Source organism: Xenopus tropicalis, chromosome 3 (assembly GCF_000004195.4).
Source record: "Xenopus tropicalis strain Nigerian chromosome 3, UCB_Xtro_10.0, whole genome shotgun sequence".
Lineage (NCBI taxonomy): Eukaryota > Metazoa > Chordata > Amphibia > Anura > Pipidae > Xenopus > Xenopus tropicalis.
The window spans coordinates 149,513,002-149,535,439 of NC_030679.2; the positions used below are offsets into that span (position 1 = coordinate 149,513,002).

The 22,438-nt window shown below is 43.6% G+C and overlaps 1 protein-coding gene across 2 annotated transcripts; it reads left to right on the plus strand.

Moving 5' to 3' along the window:
* The first annotated feature begins 794 nt into the window (after positions 1–794).
* Positions 795–21,779, plus strand: LOC100486258 (NXPE family member 3-like). Of its 2 annotated transcripts, none has more exons than XM_031899579.1 (6): positions 795–1,169; positions 1,787–2,290; positions 11,193–11,413; positions 12,669–12,742; positions 14,196–14,402; positions 21,204–21,779. In XM_031899579.1, exons 1-6 carry the CDS (start codon positions 1,113–1,115, stop codon positions 21,209–21,211), a joined length of 1,071 nt encoding a protein of 356 aa, XP_031755439.1. In that variant the 5' UTR covers positions 795–1,112; the 3' UTR covers positions 21,212–21,779. The 2 variants fall into 2 exon arrangements, with proteins under 2 accessions (XP_031755439.1, XP_031755438.1); XM_031899578.1 differs by lacking the exon at positions 21,204–21,779 and adding an exon at positions 16,208–17,189 and having other exon boundaries at positions 811–1,169.
* Positions 21,780–22,438: the final 659 nt, after the last annotated feature.

The window sequence follows — 22,438 nt, forward strand, 5'->3', positions numbered from 1 at the left end:
TGAGTGAGTGTAGGACAGGTCAGACCGGGGGTGAGTGAGTGTAGGACTGGCCAGACCGGGGGTGAGTGAGTGTAGGACTGGCCAGACCGGGAGTGAGTGAGTGTAGGACAGGCCAGACTGGGAGTGAGTGTAGGACAGGCCAGACCGGGGGTGAGTGAGTGTAGGACAGCCCAGACCGGGGGTGAGTGAGTGTAGGCCAGGCCGGGGGTGAGTGAGTGTAGGCCAGACCGGGGGTGAGTGAGTGTAGGACAGGCCAGACCGGGGGTGAGTGAGTGTAGGACTGGCCAGACCGGGGGTAAGTGAGTGTAGGACTGACCAGACCGGGGGTGAGTGAGTGTAGGACAGGCCAGACCGGGGGTGAGTGAGTGTAGGAGGGGCCAGACCAGGGGTGAGTGAGTGTAGGACTGGCAAGACCGGGGGTGAGTGAGTGTAGGACTGGCCAGACCGGGGGTGAGTGAGTGTAGGACAGGCCAGACCGGGGGTGAGTGAGTGTAGAACAGGCCAGACCGGGGGTGAGTGAGTGTAGGACAGGCCAGACCAGGGGTGAGTGAGTGTAGGACAGTCCAGACTGGGGGTGAGTGAGTGTAGGACAGGCCAGACCGGGGGTGAGTGAGTGTAGGACAGGCCAGACTGGGGGTGAGTGAGTGTAGGACTGGCCAGACTGGGGTTGAGTGTGACACAGTTGGGCAGCTTGAATATATTGCAATATAAGGACAAACAATCCCTGTTTTGCATAAAGGGGAGGGCATTGCTTGGCAGCTTAATGCATAGAATGGGTTAATGCCCCATATATACTGGTAATGGGTAAGTACAGAGGGGCTCTTTTCTATTTTAAAAGTTACAATTCCCAGGAAACGATTCAGCTGTTTAAGATTTTGGGAAGGAGGCCAAGTCTCTGTATTCAGTTCGGATCAGGTCCCGCCCTACAGGATTGTTTTGCTGTCACATTAACACCAGTGTTAGAGGCTGAACTCATTGTGTCACTGAGCCCTACGCAGGATTTGTGGTTATTCAAGTCGAGAAATAGAGTGTTTGTAATTTACGACAAGCAGAGAGTAATTACAGGAGCATAAGAGATGCAGCTCTCTCGCTACGGTGACTGTCGCTGAACCATGAAACCATCTCTCTTATGGATTGTTTTTGTCTGCACTCTGTGCTTTCTTTTTGGGGTAAGTAGGTGTCTGTATTTCAGTGCATGTACTGTATGTATCGGTGCGGTGTGTGTGGAGCTGTGGAGCAAACGAACGTGTGTGAGAAACACCGCATAGGGGTCAGTTCCAATGACCTTGAATGGAAATCCTAAAGGGAACAAAAACAAAACCAAAAAGAAAACAAAAACACCTCCGTCTGGGTCTGCTTGTGTCCTGCACCTTGTGTCAGATACAAAAAATCCTGTACAAGTTATGGAACTGGTGGGGTTGGGGGTGGAGATGTCTAAATTCATCCAATACCAACTAGAAGCCAAAGTCTGTGGCTCCAAGAACAGATAAAGTAAAAATGGAGGCAATAGGGTTAACTTGAGACATCCTGATATCTAATGGAACGTCTTTCCATTCTGCATTTACTTTGATCAACCTTGACTTCATACATGTATGATGCCAACCTCTCCCTACAACAACATGGAAACCTCAGGACTGTCTGGAGACAGGGGGTTAATGACGATAAGACATACTCAGGAGACACTGATCTTATCTTGAGGTTTATAATTATCACAGGAATTTAGATCCATAAAGTATCTGCATTCCATTTCCAGTTTAACAATATTTAACCTGATTTTTATATTCAGTTCTTCTACAGATTTACACAAATAGAATCTTTTAGCAGACACTACCCCCATGAGATCCATGAAGATACACAGTCAGGGTCTTCTCCAGCTCCAGCTCCATCCCCTGAAGATAAAGAGCTGCAGAACTTGCTGACAATGACAGCATGGAACATTGCTCCACTCCCTGGTGCCTTCCAGCTTTCCACAAGTCATAGAACTTCTTCCTACACGTTACTGCACCCCCGTCCCACCTATACCATGGGAGAAACCATAGAAGTTCTAATCACAGTCAAGGACCACAAAGGTCGCCCAAAGACATATGGGGGAGATTTCTTTAATGTGAAACTTTACTCTGCCAGTATGAAAGCCGGAGTCAGTGGATCTGTCCAAGACTATAACAATGGGACCTACACAGCAACGTTTCTTCTCGTCTGGCCAGGAGAGACGAAGATCTCAGTTAGACTTATCCATTCAAGTGAGGCCATTGCTATTCTACATGAGAAGAGAGACTCACGTCCGGACAAGGTAAGAAGGTCTTTTAAGCCATTAAACTCCCTTTATTTGTTTATACCCCACCTCTGTTTACACACATTTTTTAAGCCCACACCCACCTGACACCCAATTAGCCTCAGATGGAAAAAAATGATTTCATGATTCCAAAAGGGCAGTTCCTGGATAATTGCTAAGTTATTTCATTAATCCTGAAGGGAGAGAATTCCACAACTTCAAAGCTCTCACTGTAACCAACTGTTCTCCAAGCTTATGATGGAACCTCCTTCCATCCATCCACTGTATCTCAGCTACATACCTTAGGGCAGTGATCCCCAACCAGTGGCTCAGGGGATACATGTTGCTCCCCGACCCCTTGGAAGTTGCTCCTAGTGGCCTCAGAGTAGGTGCTCACTTTTGAATTTCTGGTAAGGAGACAAGTTTTGGTTGCATAAAAATAAAGTATAATGCCAAATAGAACCTTCTGTAGGCTGCCAGTCCACATAGGGGCTATTACGTAGCCAATTGAAACTCTTATTTTTACCCCCAGGAACCTTTTTCATGCTTGTGTTGCTCCCTTACACAAGGTCATGACTAATCATGACCTATAAGACCACATGACTTCCTCCGCACCACTGTTATTTATTTAATTTTTTTGTCATACTTGGAAAGGTGGGCAGCGTCTCCCTCCTCACATTTTTTACTTTTAGGCAATTTTGATATAAAGCAGTGATATTTTTGTACTTCTTGCTTGATTTTTACTTGTGTAGACACAGAGGGATGTTTCCCAGGTAATGCAGAAACATTTTCCCAATGCCCCAAGATGCACAATTGTCAAATTGTTGATAATTGGAAGAAATTCAGGTGTTGGTGTGCCTGAGGTCCTAGTCAGTGCTTGCAAGAGTTGTCACTGGCTTTGGTACCAGTGCTTGCATGGGTTGTAGGCAGATTTTGTACCAGTGCTCGCATGAGTTGTGGCCGGACTTTGTGCCAGTGCTTGCATGAGTTGTGGCCGGATTTGTACCAGTGCTTGCATGAGTTGTGGCCGGATTTTGTACCAGTGCTCGCATGAGTTGTGGCCGGACTTTGTACCAGTGCTCGCATGAGTTGTGGCCGGACTTTGTGCCAGTGCTTGCATGAGTTGTGGCCGGACTTTGTACCAGTGATTGCATGAGTTGTGGCCGGATTTTGTGCCAGTGCTCGCATGTGTTGTGGCCAGATTTGTGCCAGTGCTTGCATGAACTGTGGCCGGACTTTGTACCAGTGCTTGCATGAGTTGTGGCCGGATTTGTACCAGTGCTTGCATGAGTTGTGGCCGGATTTGTGCCAGTGCTCGCATGAGTTGTGTCCGCCTTTTGCGCCAGTGTTTCACACCCGTGTTCACAGGCATTATTGCTGCTTTTTTGCCAGGTTTTTTGGCAAATCAGTTGGTCTTTATTGCCAATGCTTAGATGCATGCTTGCTGGCATGTTTTGGTTAACTAAAAACATGATTTCCTACCAAATAAAGCCCCCTGTAAGCTGATAGTGTGCATAGAGGCCCCTAATAGCCAATCACAGCCCTTATTTGGCTCCTCCATGAACTTTTATGGTGCTTGTGTTGCTCCCCAAGTCTTTTTACATTTGACTGTGGCTCACAAGCAAGAAAGGTTGGGGACCCCTGGGCTACATAATAACCTGTAGGTCGATGGTTCAATTCCAGGCAGGATGCTACACATTTGGACCAGTCCCTGGATCAACTTGGTACTAAGAGCTATTTTCATTAACCCTGTCTTTCTTTACTTTCTAAAAACTTCAGGGGCACTGCTGCCTGGGTTGGGTATCTCAACTCACCTCATGGCAGCAAAATGCATGCAGCACATACAAATCACTTATACTCCAGGCTTTCCGGCACCAGTCCAATCTGTGTAGAGCTTAAAGAAACATTATACTGAGATCTTTAGCAAGAGCACCTACTAGAACTTTTGAAATACCTCGCATTTTGTTAAGAACAATCCTTTGGAACAATGCGCTACTGAGAACATTTCCCATACATAGTATGGACTGATGCAATCTTACAAAAAAAAGTTGTGGACCTCCTTCTGAAGGACCCTAAATGACCCCAAATAGTTTACCCGTTTATTTCTCAGGCAGCAAACTTTTTCTGCTGATGGTAGGTGGGGTTTTTTTTAGGGTGAACAATGATAAACACGTGTCCCCCATGCAACTATCATCACTGAAAAAGCAAACAGGTACTGCAAAACAGACATGTACATACTCAACATTGAGGGTGGAGGGGGCAGACAAAAATTAAGAAGACTTAAGGTGGCCATACACGTTAAGATCTGCTCGCTTGGTGAGGTCGCTAAGTGAGTGGTTCCTCTCAAAAGAAATTCAACCAGGCGTGTTCTGGACCCTACTGCCATCCTGAGATGGCTTGTGGGATGCCACCCCTCCACAATTTTGGCTCTTTAAGTTACTAGGGGCAGGTTTTTTTGCCACCCCTTATAACTTCAGCGGCGCTGCTACCTGGGCTGAGTATCTCAACTCACCTCATGGCAGCAAGATGCATGCAGCACAACATTCGTTAACAGTTGAAACTGAGACTCAAACCTCTAACTGCCTCCTGGCTATCTCCAATTGGAGGAACCAACGCCACCTCAAACTGAACCTAACAAAAACTGAACTAATGATCTTTCCGCCTAAGCCTGGTCCTACTCCCCCCTCTCTATTGAAGGCACCCTCATCAACCCTGTCAATTCCATGCGTTGTTTGGGGGGGATCTTTGACTCCAGTCTCTCCTTCTCTGACCATACTAACACCACTGTCAAAACCTGTCACTTTTTCTTACGCAATATTGCCAAAATCCGTCCCTTTCTCTCTACTGTAACAGCTAAGCTGCTCATGCACGCGCTCATCCTATCCCGACTGGACTACTGTAACCTGCTACTAACCGGCCTCCCTAACTCCCATCTTTCCCCCCTACAGTCTATATTAAACACTGCTGCCAGAATTCTCCTCCTCTCATCCAGGAGAGTTCAGGCCCTTCCCCTGCTAAAGGCCTTATCGTGGCTCCCTGTTAAACAAAGAATATCTTACAAACTCCTTCTCCTAACCTTCAAAGCCCCCCATTCCTCTGCTCCTCACTACATCTCTTCCCTTGTGTCTCCGTATGTTCCTGGCCGACTCCTTCGTTCCTCTGCTCCTCACTACATCTCTTCCCTTGCGTCTCCGTATGTTCCTGGCCGACTCCTTCGTTCCTCGCAGAGCAATCGTTTGGTTGCGCCCCCCACTACTACTGCTGTTTCCCGCCTTAACCCTTTCTGCCCTGCTGCCCCTCCCAATGGGAATGCCCTCCCTGATTTCCTCCGGAGAGAATCCTCCCCCAGTCTTTTTAAAACTAAACTTAAAGACTCCCTTTTGGAGCACTCACCCAGCACCTGATCTGGGAACTGGCACATATACTGTAATGTCACCCACTGTGACCTACAGCACTTACATTTGCCCATTTGTGTCTGTTAGTTACCCCTCCCATATAGATTGTAAGCTCTACGGGGCAGGGACCTCCTTCATCTTGTGTTTCTGACTCTTATTGCAACTGTACCTTGTATTTATTTGTATTTATTTTTGTACTTTGTATTTATCTATTATCTTATTAACCCCCTGTTTGTATTAATGTATTCTACTGTACAGCGCTGCGTACATAAGTAGCACTTTATAAATAAAGATATACATACATACATACATACATACATACATACATACAAATCACTTATACTCCAGGCTGTCTGGCACCAGTCCGATCTGTTTAGAGCTTAAAGTTCTTCAGCAAGAGCACCTACTAGAACTTTATGTTAAGAACAATCCTTTGGAACAATGCACTGCAGTTCCCTTAGAAATAGTGTAGGGCAAAGGACAATATTTATGAAAAGGACAAGTTCAAGAACCTGTTTAGCAGCAGATGGTACTCACCCCAGGGCAGGGAAGAAACTTGCTCTGTGTCCAAATTACTTTTTTATTTAGAGGAGGAGGAAAGTGCAAACATCTCTGAATGACGTAGGTAAACAAAGCCATAGAAACCCTTATTTGAATTGGTTTATAGAAACTTGTAACATAGGGTTGAAAAAAGGCCATCAAGTGCCAAGTAAACCCAGCACACACGCCCTATACTTACCTATCTATACACTCACATACATAAACTATATATACAACCACTAATACTAACTGTAGATATTAGTATCACAATAGCCTTGGATATTCTGCTTGGTTAAGAACTCATCCAGGCCCCTCTTATAGGCATTAACAGAGTCTGCCATTACCCCATCTCTAGGAAGGGCATTCCACAGCCTCACTGCCCTCACCGTGAGGAACCCCCTACCCAACATCCCCCGGCAGGGCATTCCCCAACCCCCTCACTGCCCTCACCATGAGGAACCCCCTACCCAACATCCCCCGCAGGGCATTCCCCAACCCCCTCACTGCCCTCACCGTGAGGAACCCCCTACCCAACATCCCCCAGCAGGGCATTCCCCAACCCCCTCACTACCCTCACCGTGAGGAACCCCCTACCCAACATCCCCTGGCAGGGCATTCCCCAACCTCACTGCCCTCACTATGTGGAACCCCCTACCCAACATCCCCCGGCAGGGCATTCCCCAACCTCACTGCCCTCACTATGTGGAACCCCCTACCCAACATCCCCCGGCAGGACATTCCCCAACCTCACTGCCCTCACCGTGAGGAACCCCCTACCTAACATCCCCCGGCAGGGCATTCCCCAACCTCACTGCCCTCACCGTGAGGAACCCCCTACCCAACATCCCCCAGCAGGGCATTCCCCAACCTCACTATGTTGAACCCCCTACCCAACATCCCCCAGCAGGGCATTCCCCAACCTCAGTGCCCTCACCGTGAGGAACCCCTACCCAACACCCCCAGTAGGGCATTTCCCAACCTCAGTGCCCTTACCGTGAGGAACCCCCTATGCTGCTTCAAATGGAAGCTCCGTTCCTCTAATCTAAAGGGGAGGGCTCTGGTGCGTTGATTGTTTTTATGGGAAAAATGAACCCCCCCATCTGCCTATAATCCCCTCTAATGTACTTGTACAGAGTAATCATGTCCCCTCGCAAGCGCCTCTTTTCCAGAGAAAACAACCCCAACCCTGACAGTCTCACCTCATAGTTTAACCCTTCCATCCCCTTTACCAGTTTAGTTGCAGTCTCTGCACTCTCTCCAGCTCATTAATATCCTACTTAAGGACTGGAGCCCAAAACTGCCCCCCATACTCAGGGTGAGGCCTTACCAGGGACCTATAAAGAGGCAGAATTATGTTTTCATCAATGCAATGCACTTTTGACGGGCCAAATGACCGAATTAGCCTAAATTCCCCCTATATCGCCCACCCGTAGGTGGGAATATCGGAAGAAGATCCGCTTGCATGGCGACCTCACCAAGCGAGCGGATCTTATCGTGTATGGCCACCTTAAGTCTTCTTAATTTTTGTCTGCCCCCTCCACACTCAATGTTGAGTATGTACATGTCTGTTTTGCAGTACCTGTTTGCTTTTTTAGTGATGGTGGTTGCATGGGGGACACGGGTTTATCAAGTAGGTGCTCTTGCTGAAGATCTCAGTATAATGTTTCTTAAAGCTCTACACAGATCGGACTGGTGCCGGACAGCCTGGAGTATTAGTGATTTGTATGTGCTGCATGCATCTTGCTGCCATGAGGAGTTGAGATACTCAGCCCAGGTAGCAGCGCCCAAGGGTGTTACCAAGGGTGGCAAAAAAACCTGCCCCTAGTAACTTAAAGAGCCAAAATTGTGGAGGGGTGGCATCCCGCAAGCCGTCTCAGGGTGGCAGTAGGGTCCAGAACACCCCTGGTTGAATGGCTTCTTAGGGGGGTTAGATGGCTTTTTAGTAAGTGAGGAAAGACAGGGTTACTGAAAATAGCTCTTAGTACCAAGTTGATCCAGGGACTGGTCCAAATGTGTAGCATCCTTTTAGTTTATGTATGTGAGTGTATAGATTGGTAGGTGTGGGTTGTGTGTGCTGGGTTCACTTGGATGGGTTGAACTTGATGGACTCTAGTCTTTTTTCAAGCCTATGTAACTATGTAACTATCCTGCCTGGAATTGAACCATCGACCTACAGGTTATTATGTAAAACTTTCTTAGTCGTGAGCCACAGTCAAATGTAAAAAGACTTGGAAAGCAACACAAGCAGCATAAAAGTTCATGGAGGAGCCAAAAAAGGGCTGTGTGTGGCTATTAGGGATGCCCACTTATCAGTTTACAGGGGGCTTTATTTGGTGGTAAATCTTGTTTTTATTCAACCAAAACTTGCCCCCAAGCCAGGAACTCAAAAATAACTACCTGGTTTGGGGGCACTGAGAGCAACATCCAACGGGGTTGGTGAGCAACATGTTGCCCCCGAGCCACTGGTTGGGGATCACTGATGTAGTCTCTTCGATCACTGCCCTATATAACCAGACAGGTGAAGAACTGGTTCACTGCTAATGGTCTTCTTCTATGTTCAATCAGGCAGGGCTTGTTTCACCTGTTGGTAATCTGGCCTGAGGTGCTCAGCGCTGACCATCAGCCTGCCTATATCACCTCTGCACTCATTCACTGCTTGTTATAGGATTGGCTTGCTTGTTCCTAGGTGCTCTGATTTGTGTTGCTTCTGGCTTCCCTGGTCTTGTCCCCCATGTTTTTTTCCTGGTTTTGACTCCAGGTTGTTCCTGACTTTGAGTTTGCCTCACAATCCTATGGTTTTATCTGGTACTGATTCAGCTTGTCTGTCTAGTCTATGACTATGTCTAGTTCTGTCCTTACCTGTGTTTTGCTGGCAAGTCTTGGCACTCTAGCACTATCTACAGCAGTGGTTCTCAACCTTCCTAATGCTGCGACCCTTTAATACAGTTCCTCAGGTTGTGGTGACCCCCAACCATAAAATTATTCCTAAGACCATCAGAAATATGTGTTTTCTGATGGTCTTGGGTGACCCCTGTGAAAGGTTTGTTCGACCCCCCAAAGGGGTTGCGACTCCCAGGTTGAGAACCGGTGCTCTAGAGGCAATATTTAACATTGGTACCTAGACATGGTGAGACAAAATGCCTGTAAGTAGCTGAGAGCATGGCCCAAAGCCAAAAGTTTCTGTTATAGGCAGAAGGGCACACCTAGACTGGAATCCAGATATTCCCCTGGGGGTTGGTGTGCCAAGATACCATCTTGAAGTCATAAAGGAATTTTCCCCCTCTAAGGTATATTGGAGAGGTTCTTTTGTCTTCCTCTGGATTTACTAGCAGTTAGGCAGGTTTTATCTAGATAAACAGTTGAACTTAATGTTATGTTTTAACTTTATGTTAAAACATGGGGAACTGGAGATTCATTATTTCTTGTCTGCCTTTATTTTGGCATTGACAGAGAGGCCCAGGGCACACCAGGCGTTTCCTTCTCTGTCAACACACAGGTCTTCTACTTAAATGAACACTGTAGGGAGTGTGTGTATGTAAAATCAGTTTATACCTTTACTGGCAATCTGAAACATAGTTACATAGGGTTGAAAAGAGTCCATCAAGTTCAACCCATCCAAGTAAACACAGCATACGGAAGTACTGTAGAAGGAATGTGACCTAATACATTATCTGATTTTCAAACAACTCCTAAACATTGTTAAAAAAAAGAAATACAAATTATTATATTTGGTCATGTATTTATTAAAAAAACAAAATGTGTGTCTGGCAACAGTAAGTGAATCCTTAGGTTTCTCTTATAATTTGAAGGTAAAATCAGTTTTCAGCCAATGGGATGGCAATGAGACCCTGTTTTATTTAAAGATTGGGAGGGGCGATCCAGCAAAGCCTGATCACACATACAACACATTTGCGGATATGTATCATGGCTCAAACAAAGTAGGTGTCTGAGGACCTCAGAAAAATAGTTGTTGATGCCCATAAAGCTGGAAAAGGTTACAAGACTATCTCTAAAGAGTTTGGACTCCGCCAACTAACAGTCAGACAGATTGTGTACAAATGGAGGAAATTCAAGACCATTGTTATCCTACCCAGAAGTGGTCAGCCATCAAAGATAACTCCAACTGCAGAGAGGTTACAAACAAACCCAGGAGAACTTCTAAGCCACTGAAGGCCTGTCTCACATTGGCCAATGTTGATGTGTATTGCAGGGTAGCTGGAAGAAAGCCACTGCTCTCTTCCAAAAATATTGCTGATCATATACAGTTTGCTAAAGATCATGAAACCAGAAGGATACTGGAAGAATGTTTTGTGGACAGATGAAGCCAAAAATAGAACTGTGAATCATGGTGGTGGGAGTGTTCTGGTTTGGGCCTGTTTTTCTGCATCTTGGCCTGGATTGATGGAACAATAAATTTTGATCTACACCAGAGAATTCTAAAGGAAAACTTAAAGTAATCTGTACGTGAACTGAATCCTAAGAGACAGTGGGTCATGCAGCGAGACAAGCATCTTAAACCCACAAGTCGTTCTACCAAAGAATGGTTTAAGAATAAAGTGAATGTTCTGGAGTGGCCAAGTCACAGTCTGGACCTTAATCCAATTGAAATGTTGTGGAAAGACCTAATGCGAGCGCTTCATGTGAGGAAACCCACCGACATCCAAGAAGTTATTCTGTATGGAGGAATGGGCTAAAATTCACTTACTTTTGCCCCATGCAGATATATCATTGAATCATTTTTTTTTCAGTAAATACATGATTAAATAAAATTTTTGGTTCCTTTGTTTCACTGGGTCTTCTTCATCTACTTTTAGGACTTGTTTGAAAATCAGATGAAGATTTAGGTCACATTCATATAAAAATATAGAAAATATTAAAAAAGGAAGCAATTGTTCAATTGTTTTGTAAACAGGTTAAGTGGTGGGGGGGGGTAATTGTTAATTATTACATAGAGTGTAGCTCCTAATATTTTATGTTTTGGGCAGGTATACTTCCATGGGCACTTTCAATTAAATGGAACCAGAGAAGTGGTGGAGTGTAACTTTGACCTCCCTGGACGAGATGTTTGTGAATATTACGACGCAGGCAGCGGTGAGAAGTGGGTGTGCCTCCGGCCGAAGAACCTCCCTTGTAACTCATATCGGGAACACTCTTCTGGAGGCAACCGTGATATCCTCAATAATACGGAGAAGCAATTCCTCTCAATGTACTGATTCCAACTATTCACATACTTCCTCTATGGAAACAACAACTGATGCGGGATTCGCATTAAGTGCAATATAAGTAGGCCCTGCTGTATTGATATAAATATAATGTACAATGCAATGTGTGGGAAAAGTTGGGGGTTTTTAATTAATGGGAGAATGGACATTGCAGAATCTTTAGCTGGATCACTTGGCTGTTAGTTCTAGAATTCCATGTTTTACGGGACTGATTATGTCAATGTTGAATCTTTCTTCTATTCTACTTCCTCCTGTATTTCTACTGACCATCGAGCACACCTTTCTCTTGTAGTTTGACCTAGAGTTTCATTAGTTTCCTCAGTGCTAGATCTTTGGGGTATTCCCCTGAGCCCCATGTGCTTAACTGTAGTTAATTTACAGTATCTGGTAGAATTAAGTAGGGATGCACCGAATCCACTATTTTCAGAACCCTGAATACTTTATAAAAATACTGAACAGAATCCAAATCCTAAAAATCAGGACATGGAAGGGTTAATGAGTGCAGTGGGCAAATGCTGTGTTTATGTGACAAATAGTCAGGTGATTTCAAGAATTTGACTTTGGGTCGGCCAGGAGCTTGGATTTGGCCAAATCCAAATCCTGCTGAAAAAGGCCGAATCTTGGCCCAATCCTGAAACAAATTCTGGATTCGGTGCATCAAGTCTAAGGGGCACATTTACAAAAGCACATACGCTCCGAGCGTATTTTCAGCGAATTTTTCGAGCGTCCGCACAACTTTTTCGTACACTTTCACGAAAAAATCGGAAAGGTTTTACCGCTGTTTACAATGGTTCGTTATGAAAATTTTGTGACTTTCGGATCTCCAATACGATATTATCGTGCCTAATACAATTTTTTCGGAAGCATTTTCGGGATATTTGCGATCTTCAGAAATTTTCGTTTCCAATCCGAATTTTTTCCCATTTGGGATTCGAATTCATGGATTAGTAAGTCTGCCCCTAAGTCTAAAAAGCAACTGGACTTTTCTGAGTTTTTTGAAAATGTTTCACCACTAGTGGCTTCTTGAATTAAAAAAAAAAAACTGAAGAAGCCACTTGGATGATCAAGGCAATCAATCAAAGTGTTGCTTTCATTTCTCTACCTACATAAAAGCTAATTACTGATGGGTTACTTTCAAGGGGAAGGTGTCCAGTGTTGATAAAACTATAATTTTGAAGTATTTAGAGTTGCTAAATATGTAATTGCTGGAATGTAATATGTTATGTTTTCTCTTTACAGGTCTTTTACTGACCAGGAAATTCCAAATAATCTGAAACCACTGAATGTACTGCCGACAAATATCAGCAGGGATGGTAAGTGCTTTGGCCTGGGTATTTCTCTGAGTGAAATCTATTTTAAAGCTTAAATGAGAAGGAAAAGAACAAACACTGGGGGGGGGGGGTGCCAAAATGGTAGGCACCCCCCAGTGACTGCAATAGTGCAGGCCCCGGGAACTCAAAGAAAGAAGAAGAAAGGAAGAGGATTGCTTGCTGTCAGCTACCCCTGGGCTGGTGCAGTTTACTATTAACAGGAGCACAAGCCCGGGGAATTAAGTAAGAGATTACTATTACTGGGAGGTGCCTAATGTTTGGCACCCCCCAGTAAATTTACCTAGTAAATTTGACATATGCAATGTCAAATCATGAGTTTTTTGGGGTTAAATGTCTATTTGCTCTCCTAGATATTCCTAGAAGTCAAGCTTAGGGTCAGTTAGGGTCTTAGATATGTTTAAAACTTTGGCTGATACAGAAATGTTTTCATATTTATACTTGTAATGAGTAAGGTGGAGCCTAACTAGATGTTGGACCTCAAAGAGGACTTGGGGTGGGACAAGTAGTCCCTGTAATTCATTTACAGCCATTATGGTCAAACTGCATTCTATTTTGAAACTCTACTACACAGCATGTCACTGAAGTTTCTTTTTCTTATGGCACTACATAGTAATTTAGGTTGAAAAAAGACCCATTAAGTTCAACCATAATGACTATATATACACCCTGCCCAACTGCTAGTTGATCCAAAGAAAGGTGAAAAACCCTTCAGAAGCCTCTTTGCTTCAAAGGGGGAAAAATGTGCTCACTACTAGTGATGAGCGAATCTGTTCCGTTTCGCTTCGCCGAAAAATTTGCGAATCCTTGAAAAGATCCGCGAAACGGCGAAAAATTCGCGAAACGGCGAAAATGTCGTGCGACAAAAAAAATTGTCGCCCGCGGCTATTGTTTTGTCGCGCGGCTATTGTTTCGTCGCCCGCGGCTCTTGTTTCGTCGCCCCCGGCTCTTGTTTCGTCGCCCGTGGCTATTGTTTCGTCGCGCAGCTCTTGTTTCGTCGCGAGTGGCTCTTGTTTCGTCGCCCGCGGCTATTGTTTTGTCGCCCGCCGCTATTATTTTGTCGCGCGGCTATTGTTTCGTCGCGCGCGGCTCTTGTTTCGTCGCGCGCGCCTCTTGTTTCGTCGCGCGGCTCTTGTTTCGTCGCCCGCGGCTCTTGTTTCGTCGCCCGCGGCTCTTGTTTCGTCGCCCGCGGCTCTTGTTTCGTCGTGCGCTATTGTTTCGTCGCCCGCGGCTATTATTTTGTCGCCCGCGACTATTCTTTTTTGACGCCGGCGACAATTTTTGGACGTGCGGCAAATTTTTCCGCGGCGAAATTTTTCATCCGTTTCGCGAAACAATCTGCCAATGGCGAAACGCGGAAATTCGCCGCGAATCCATGCCTGGCGAAACTTTTCGCCCATCACTACTCACTACATAAATGACCCATTCTGTTTTACAGGGAGAAGGACAAAGTGCACATCAGGGTTACCAATTCCAGATCCTTCAGGGTTTTATTATCGGGATTTGTGGGAGTCTCTTGTCTGTTCCAACCAGCATTTCCCTGATGGTTCCAGTGTAGCCAGTTGTCTGGCTGGAAAAAGTGTCTACATGTTTGGAGATTCCACCCTGCGCCAATGGTGGGAGCATATAGTTGACTTTGTACCCTGTAAGTAACCTTAATACTGCTATTATTTACCAAAATGACTGACAAACGTTCAAGTTTACTAAAGACTTGCATTGTGTAAAGGAGAAAAAGATGTGCAAATGCTAAATCTTTTTTACTCCCAATGCTTTGCTTTTTTGGCTTCTGTACTGCTTGGAGAGGGTTCTTTCTTATAGATAACAAATGTGTTCCTACTGATAACATTTAGTTTGAGTTGAATAGGATAAAGCAGTGATCCTCAACCAGTGGCTCGGGGGCAACATGTTGCTCACCACCACCTTTGATGTTGCTCCCAGTGGCCTCAAAGTAGGGGCTCATTTTTAAATCTCTGGCTGGGAGGCAAGTTTGGAAGCCCAGAGACACAGTTTTACTCCAAGCAGAACCTCCTGAAGACCAGCAGTCTGCATGGGTCTACCAAATAGCCAATAACAGCCATAATTTGGCATCCCCAAAGAACTTTTTTTTATGCTTGTGTGGCTCTCAAATGCTTTTTACATCTGAGTGTGGCTCAAAAGCAAAAAAGGTTGGGAATCCCTGGTAGAGAGGATACAATAAAATTGCTATAAATTATACTGATGGTGGATTGCAGAATATGGTAAATTGTCACCACATGTCAGGATGGCTGGTTATACTGTTGATAAGGAGCCGATGTGCTGATAACTACTTGCTAACATGGCAGGTTGGGCACAGACTGCTTAAAACAGGGGTGGCCAGACTTGGTCTGGTTGCGATCGACTGGACCGATGCGGAATGCGGAAGTACGGCGTGCATTCACGGAGCACTTCCGCATCCCTGGCTTGATCACGGTCCACCAGGAATCCTCAGGGGATCGACTGGTGGACAGCGATCGATGCATTGGCCACCCCTGGCTTAGAACAAAGAGTTTAATAACCAAAAACTAAATCACAGAGCAAAATGTAAAGGAGCTGACAGAAAAAACAGGTCCCAAAACAGGCAAAGGTCTGGGCAGGCAGCGATCAAAAACAATATGAAAACTAGGCAGAGTCAGGGGCAAGAGCCAGACAAACAAGGCCATGGTCAAACCAGGAAGTCAGAACCAGAGGGTCAAGAACAGGGCAGGACAGGAACTCAGGAACAAGAAATCAGGAACACAAGGCTAGGACAAGGCAGAATGGGCCAATGATCCACCAACAGACTGTAGCAATAAACAGGCTTTAATAGCCCCTAAATTGGGCTACTGGGCCTGATACTCTGGCAGGCTACAGCCGAAGTGCCTCCTATGGCTCAACCGGGAAAAGCACTGGCCGGAATGCCTTAGGTCCCAGGTTCTAGCCCAGGGCATTCCTGACATCACACTTAATTACCATCAGTCAGGATATGAGGCCTCAGAATGAGGACCTTTAGGAACTATATTATGTAATTGGTTCATATTCAGAGTCATCAACCAAGAAGGATTAGAACAGAGCCACATCTCAGTAGTGATCCAGTCAATTTAACCATGGTAGATATGAAGTAAACAATATCTGATCATTTAGATAACTCTAATATTGTTTCCTGCAGGTCTACTTTAACAGATGTAATCCTTTCATAGATCTCTTTACCAAAGACAGACATTTTAGATAGTTCAATTACAGCAAGGTGAAGATTTTATTAAATAAATGAATGAAGTTGAATTATGTTTGTAACCCACACATCGGTTGAGAAATGAGGTGTGAGGCCCTTGCTGGAGAAATCCTTTCTTTATTAGACTTGAAATTAATCCTGAATGGGCAGTGGTGGAACATATAAACGTTGAAAGGCTTCTGCTATTTTACAAATAAATGTTTCTTCTTAATTCATTCCTTAAGCACTCAAGCAGATAGACCTCCATTTGGAACACAATCCAGGTCCTCTGCTAGCAGTAGACACAGAGCATAATTACTTGGTCCAGTGGAGAGCTCATCAGAAGCCATTGCGCATGGAGAAGACTTGGATAAGGGAACTTCACTCCATTGCGTCGGAACTGGACAATTTGGGAGGACGAAAAGATATGGTTATAGTTTTCAATTGCTGGGCTCATTTCCTCACCTTCCCCATAGAAATATATGTACGACGACTTCGTGGAATCAGAGATGCAGTTAAAAGGTTATTGGAGCATAACCCTAAAATCAAGATCCTTATAAAATCAGCCAACACCGGGTATCGATTTGACCATGGAAGTGACTGGCTCTCTATTCAGCTTGACACAGTGATGAGAGCCATGTTCTCAGACTTGCCAGTCACTATACTGGATGTTTGGCAGATGACTTCCTGCCACCGAGAGCCAGAAAATCTCCATCCGCCAAAAGTCATTGTCAAGAATGAAGTTGACTTAATGCTCTCATTTATCTGCCCTTCCTGAGATTATTACAATTGCCCCTTTTTTCCTGGAGTAGATAAAGAGTCTTTTTTTCTTGTACAGAACTACTTGTTTTATGATAGGTTGGCGGGTTAATTTATACATTTTATTATACATTTATTATACATTTTTAAGTCCTCCAGTCAAAAACTGCCTCATCTTTGATTTTAGAAGAAAATCCAGATTCCCAGATTCAGTTCGGGATTCGGGCCAAATCCAGGCTTTTTGTTTTTTTTTAAGGATTCGGTTTCGGCCGAATCCACGGTCCTGGCCGAACCAAATCCAAATCCGAATTAACATAAATTAGCATATGCTAATTAGCATTCGGAAAGGATTAAATGGTCATATAGGGTTTATGTCATAATGACATGCTCTAGAGAAGTGATCCCCAACCAGTTGCTCAGCGGCAACATGTTGCTCCACAATCCCTTGGATGTTGCTCTCAGTGCCCCCAAACCAGGGAGTTATTTTTGAATTTCTGACTTGGGGGCAAGTTTTGGTTGAATAAAAACAAGATTTCCTACTAAATAAAGCCCCCTGTAAGCTGATAGGGTGCATAAAGGCCCCTAATAGCCCATCACAGCCCTTATTTGGCTCCTCCATGAACTTTTATGGTGCTTGTGTTGCTCTCCAAGTCTTTTTACAATTGATAGTTGGTCACAAGTAAGAAAGGTTGGGGACCCCTGCTCTAGAGGGGAAAATTACTCAATGCTGGTTTTACCTCCAGAAAAGTCATACCTTAAGACCATCCATAGGATCTACAGAAAACAGTCCACATTGTAATTCTTTTTTATCATCTTTGGAATTTTTATCTCGAAGGTAAAAATCCAGTACATCTCCGAGTAAACTTAATTTAGGAAAATATTAATTTGAATAACTCATGTTCTTGCTGTTTTAGCTCAGTCTAAGGCAGAAGATAAAGACATTTTTGAAGAACTTGTTTTTGAAAGTTGGTATGAAGAAATACATGATACAAATGGATTCTTTACAATATTAAAACATTACAATCTTAGTTTAAACATGTATAGATGATATACAGTATCTAGTAGAATTAAGTCTTAAGCAACTGGACTGGACTGAGTCTTCTTGAAAAAGTTTCACCACCCATCCAAAGGTCCAGTTGTTTTAGACTTAATTCTACCAGATATTGAATATCTTGACCTGGATGAATATAAATCTTATATATATTTTATTTTACATTTATACATATTTATTTTATTATATTGTTAGTTGAAATGTAAAGATCAGTTTTCATGCTTTCCTAAAAGGTTTATCATATTGAGCTCGGTAGGGTTGGTCTACCAAACCAAAATGGGAAATTTCCCCAAAAGACCTTTGCCAAATAATTCAATAATTCAAAAATAAAATCCCTGTGAAAAAAATGATTTCATTCTAAAAATAAATCTGGTACTTTGGTTTCTATTAACTACTCAATGGATCTACTTATTCAGAGAAGCAATGTGGACAGACTAAAAAAATAGAACTACATGTGCTATATGCCAAGTGAATATTTTTTTAAGCTTTTCGGGGTTCTAAACACGTACAATAAATGATAAAAAAGAACCCAAGAACACAGATAAAGGTTTGGGTGTTATAAGAGTCTTGCCCTAGAGGGACATGCTTTGTTGAGAAAAGTGGGGGAACAGGGACCCTGTGATTGAAGTTTAGTCAAAGATAGAATTAGCTTTGTCAGAGTATGTTTCAGGAAGGTAAGATAGTTGGGCATAGCTAGAAATAGCATCTTTGTGCTCCATCGAAGCATTGATAGCTGGAGGTAGCTCTCCCTTAGGTTTAAATGGCCTACAGTTAAGGGACCACATTGCAGAAAGAAGTCCAGGTGCATCACTCCCTGGACAATTCTAGTGGAGGTGACCCAGACCAATATCTAGTAACCTAAAGGTATGTATTAAGCTTTTCAAGCATCTCCACGGTGATGTCACATTGCTAGTCTCTTTCTTCACTGTATCTGCCTGTGCAATTCTACCTCGAAGAATCATGAGTACAACCCTGTTGTGTCAATAGATCTTATGTTCTGTTATTCAAGAACCTCTGGTATCCTACATACTTCATTGACAGCACCAGTGAGGTGTAGTTGCACTACACCCCTTTCCTTCGTCTTAGTGAGGGCCCATCTGGGAAGAGGAGTCAGTGGGATACAGGTTCTTCCATATCTGGCTGTTAAAGTACATTTTGGGCCAAGACAGGTTACAGGACCTTGGATTGTAAGCTCCACGGGGAAAGGAACTGATGTGAATGATGAAATTTCACTAAAAAGACAATTCAGCAATATATATCGATAATATTCACGATATTTAAGTTTCATCAATATTAAAATTTGGCCCCAAAGATTGTATGTGTGACTGAACAGACCTAAAAAGTATCACAAGGAAATTTGACATACATTTCTGTAGAGCGACTTTAATCTCATTGTTTCTTAGACTGTATACAATTGGGTTAAAAAATGGGGTTCCAACTGTGTATAAAAGAGAAAGCACCTTATTTACATTAAATGTATGTCCCTTGGATGGTACCATATAAACTGTGATCAGAGACCCATAGTACGTGCACACAACAATTAAATGGGAGCTGCAAGTGGAGAAGGCTTTGTGTCTTCCATTGGTAGAGGAGATCCTGAGAACGGCAAGACCAATGGAAATGTAGGTAAAAATGATGAAGAAAATAGGAAAAACAGCAAAAACTATGCCAAAAGTAACATCTGTTAGTTGCACAACTTTGATGTCTGAACAAGAAAGCTCAAGAAGAGGAGAAAAATCACAAAAATAATGGTCTATTATTAATGGGCCACAAAACTGCAAATGACTTATAAGAAGATCTAAAACTAAAGCCACCATAAATGATAAACTCCAAGACCAAAGGCTCATGTACACACGAAGCTTGAAATCCATAATGGCACCATAGTGAAGTGGATGGCAGATGGCCAGATAGCGGTCATAGGACATGGCGGTGAGGAGGAGACACTCTATGGCTGTGGAAACACAATAGAAAAAGAACTGTGTGAGGCAGTCAGTAAGAAGTATTGTGCCTCCTCCACTTAATAACAAACTGAGCAAATTTGGAGTAATATTGGTAGTGAGCAAGATATCAGAGAGAGACAGCTGGGAGAGAAGGACGTACATGGGAGATCTCAGGGCTGGAACCTTTACCACTAATATAATAAGGAGAAAATTCCCAGCTAAGGTCAAAGTATAAATCCAGAGAATGACCACAAAGAGCAATGACTTCACAATCTGATTATTCTGGAACCCCAAAAGCAGAAATGATGGAACTGTTGTTTGATTCATCCTGAGCTTAACCTAGAAACACGAGAATAAAATAAAGGATAAATGATAATAAAGCTGAAGAATGTCTTACTCTGATCTTAACTTTTTATATCATGGAATAAAATGAGGTAACTGCCAGATAGGAGACTATTCATCTAAACAGCTAAAAAGCAAAATCCAACAATTTGCCAGGTTAAACTTGCTGAATTCATGCAGAAGCCAATGGCAGAGGTCCCTTCCCTTTCCTGGAAGATCTTTCTTTTGCCACAAAACTTTAGGGGTTTCGGATTTTTTACGCTGGTTTTTTAGTGCAATAACTTCAAAAAGTTGAATTTTTCCAAATGCATTTTTTTGTAGTAAATGTTATACATGCGGGAAAACAATTTATCAAAATGTGGATTAGAGATTAATAGATAAAAACTCACCTACATAAAAGTTTTATAAAAGTGAAGGGCAGATTTAAGAAAATCAGAAGTTGTGAAATGTTTGTAAATTCACTTAATGACCAGAAGTAGAAGTAATGATACTCTGCTTGGATAACGGAACTGTACAGAGAGGAGGGTTTTTATACCTTTAGAAATGAACCTAATGGCATTTCTCTTACTGTCACTTGGGGCTTATATAACATAAAGTAAGGGGCCCTTGGAGAATTGAGCTTGTTTAATATTTGTAATGATAAGGGGCACTATGACTATGAAGATTTTCATCCATCCAGGTCATGGTATATCTAGTATGAGTAAATCTAAAGCAACTGGACTTGCTGGGTAATCATTGATAAGGGAAGAACCTTGTTTCGTACGATATTCGGTGCGTGTATGGCGGCTCGATGAGGCGACCAATATCGCGAAAGGCTGCGGATATCACCTTATCGATCGGCCAGGTTAAAAGATTTTGATTGGGCGCCATTTAAGGCGCCCGAGCAAAATCTACGTTCAGGGCTGAATCGGCAGAAGGAGGTAGAATTTCTATTGTTTCTACCTCTGACGATTCAGCCCTGAACGTCAGTGGAGGGTGGTAATGATCTTTTGTGCGAAAATTGCTACGTGTATGGCCACCTTTAGTGATCAGTGAATTTGTCCCATTTCGCTATGCAGAAAAATCCACAAAACTACAGAAACATTTCCAAAACGGAAAAAAATTTGCAAAACGTGGGTGGCACGTGACTTTTTTTTTTTTTTTTTGTAGACCTCTGACTTTATTGATGTAACTGCCCAATCGACCTGCAACTGAGCTCAAAGGAGTGTGATTTTGTGACCCTCAGTGCTCCTGCATTTTTGTCTAAGGCTGAAAAACATGAGCCTGTAGGAGCTGGAGAAGGGAAGCAGAAAGCCTTGTACCCAAGGAATCACCAGTGGATAAGCTAAAGGTCAGGGAGATCCCAACAGGAGGGCTACTGTGCAGGCCTTGTACTTTAACTGTCACCTAATCCTACTGCAACTCACTGCTCTGTGGGCTTCCCTTATCTAAACTGACCCCATTCCATTCCATCATGAACAGTGCTGCCAGACTCATACACCACTCCTCCCGCTCCACAAGTGCCACCCCTCTCTGCCAATCCTTGCACTGGCGCCTGTCCCGTACAGGATTCAGTTTAAGGTTCTTGTACTCACCTACAAAGCACTCACTGGTGCCGCACCCTTCTATTTAACCACCCTAATCTCCAAGTACCCCCAGGGGTAACCTTCACTCTACACATGACCTCCTTCTCTCCTCCTCACTTATCACCTCCTCTCACTCTCGCATCCAGGACTTCTCACTCTCACACCCATCCTCTGGAACGCTCTTCCCCTTCCCATTAGGCACTGCCAGAGTCTCCAAGGCTTTAAATGGTCTCTTAAAACTCACCTTTTCACTCAAGCCTATAACCTAAACCCTCAGAAATGTGATTACCCACTGAGCACCCCTAACCTTCTCCCAAACACTCACTAACCACTGGGTTTCACCTCTCACTTCGCACTTACTGTCACTTTACTCACCAACATTAACTCTAATGCCATGCTAGTTACCCTGATCTTATGTCTCAGCCCCCCCTTTTAGACTGTAAGCTCTTGCGAGCAGGGCCCTCCCCCTAGTGTCTCCGATCCTCATCCAAATGTAACTGCAAACCATTTTTGTGAATTGTTTATATGTACATGTTAACTATTATGTCTTTTGTACCCCTCTATTCTGTAAAGATGGTGCTATATAAATAATAATAAATAATAATACTGTTGGCTTTAATAACCAACCTGCCTCTGCTCAGGCTGTCATGGAGGTAACGTTACCGAATGTTGTAAAGTGGCGTGCCACATACCGTCCTGAAGGGGCCCATTTACTTACCATCAGATTTTTTTTCTCGATTCAGATTTTTAGCGCTAGATTCTACTATGTATCAAAACAGCTAAAAATCCAAATCCAACAATTCACCGGCTAAAACGTGC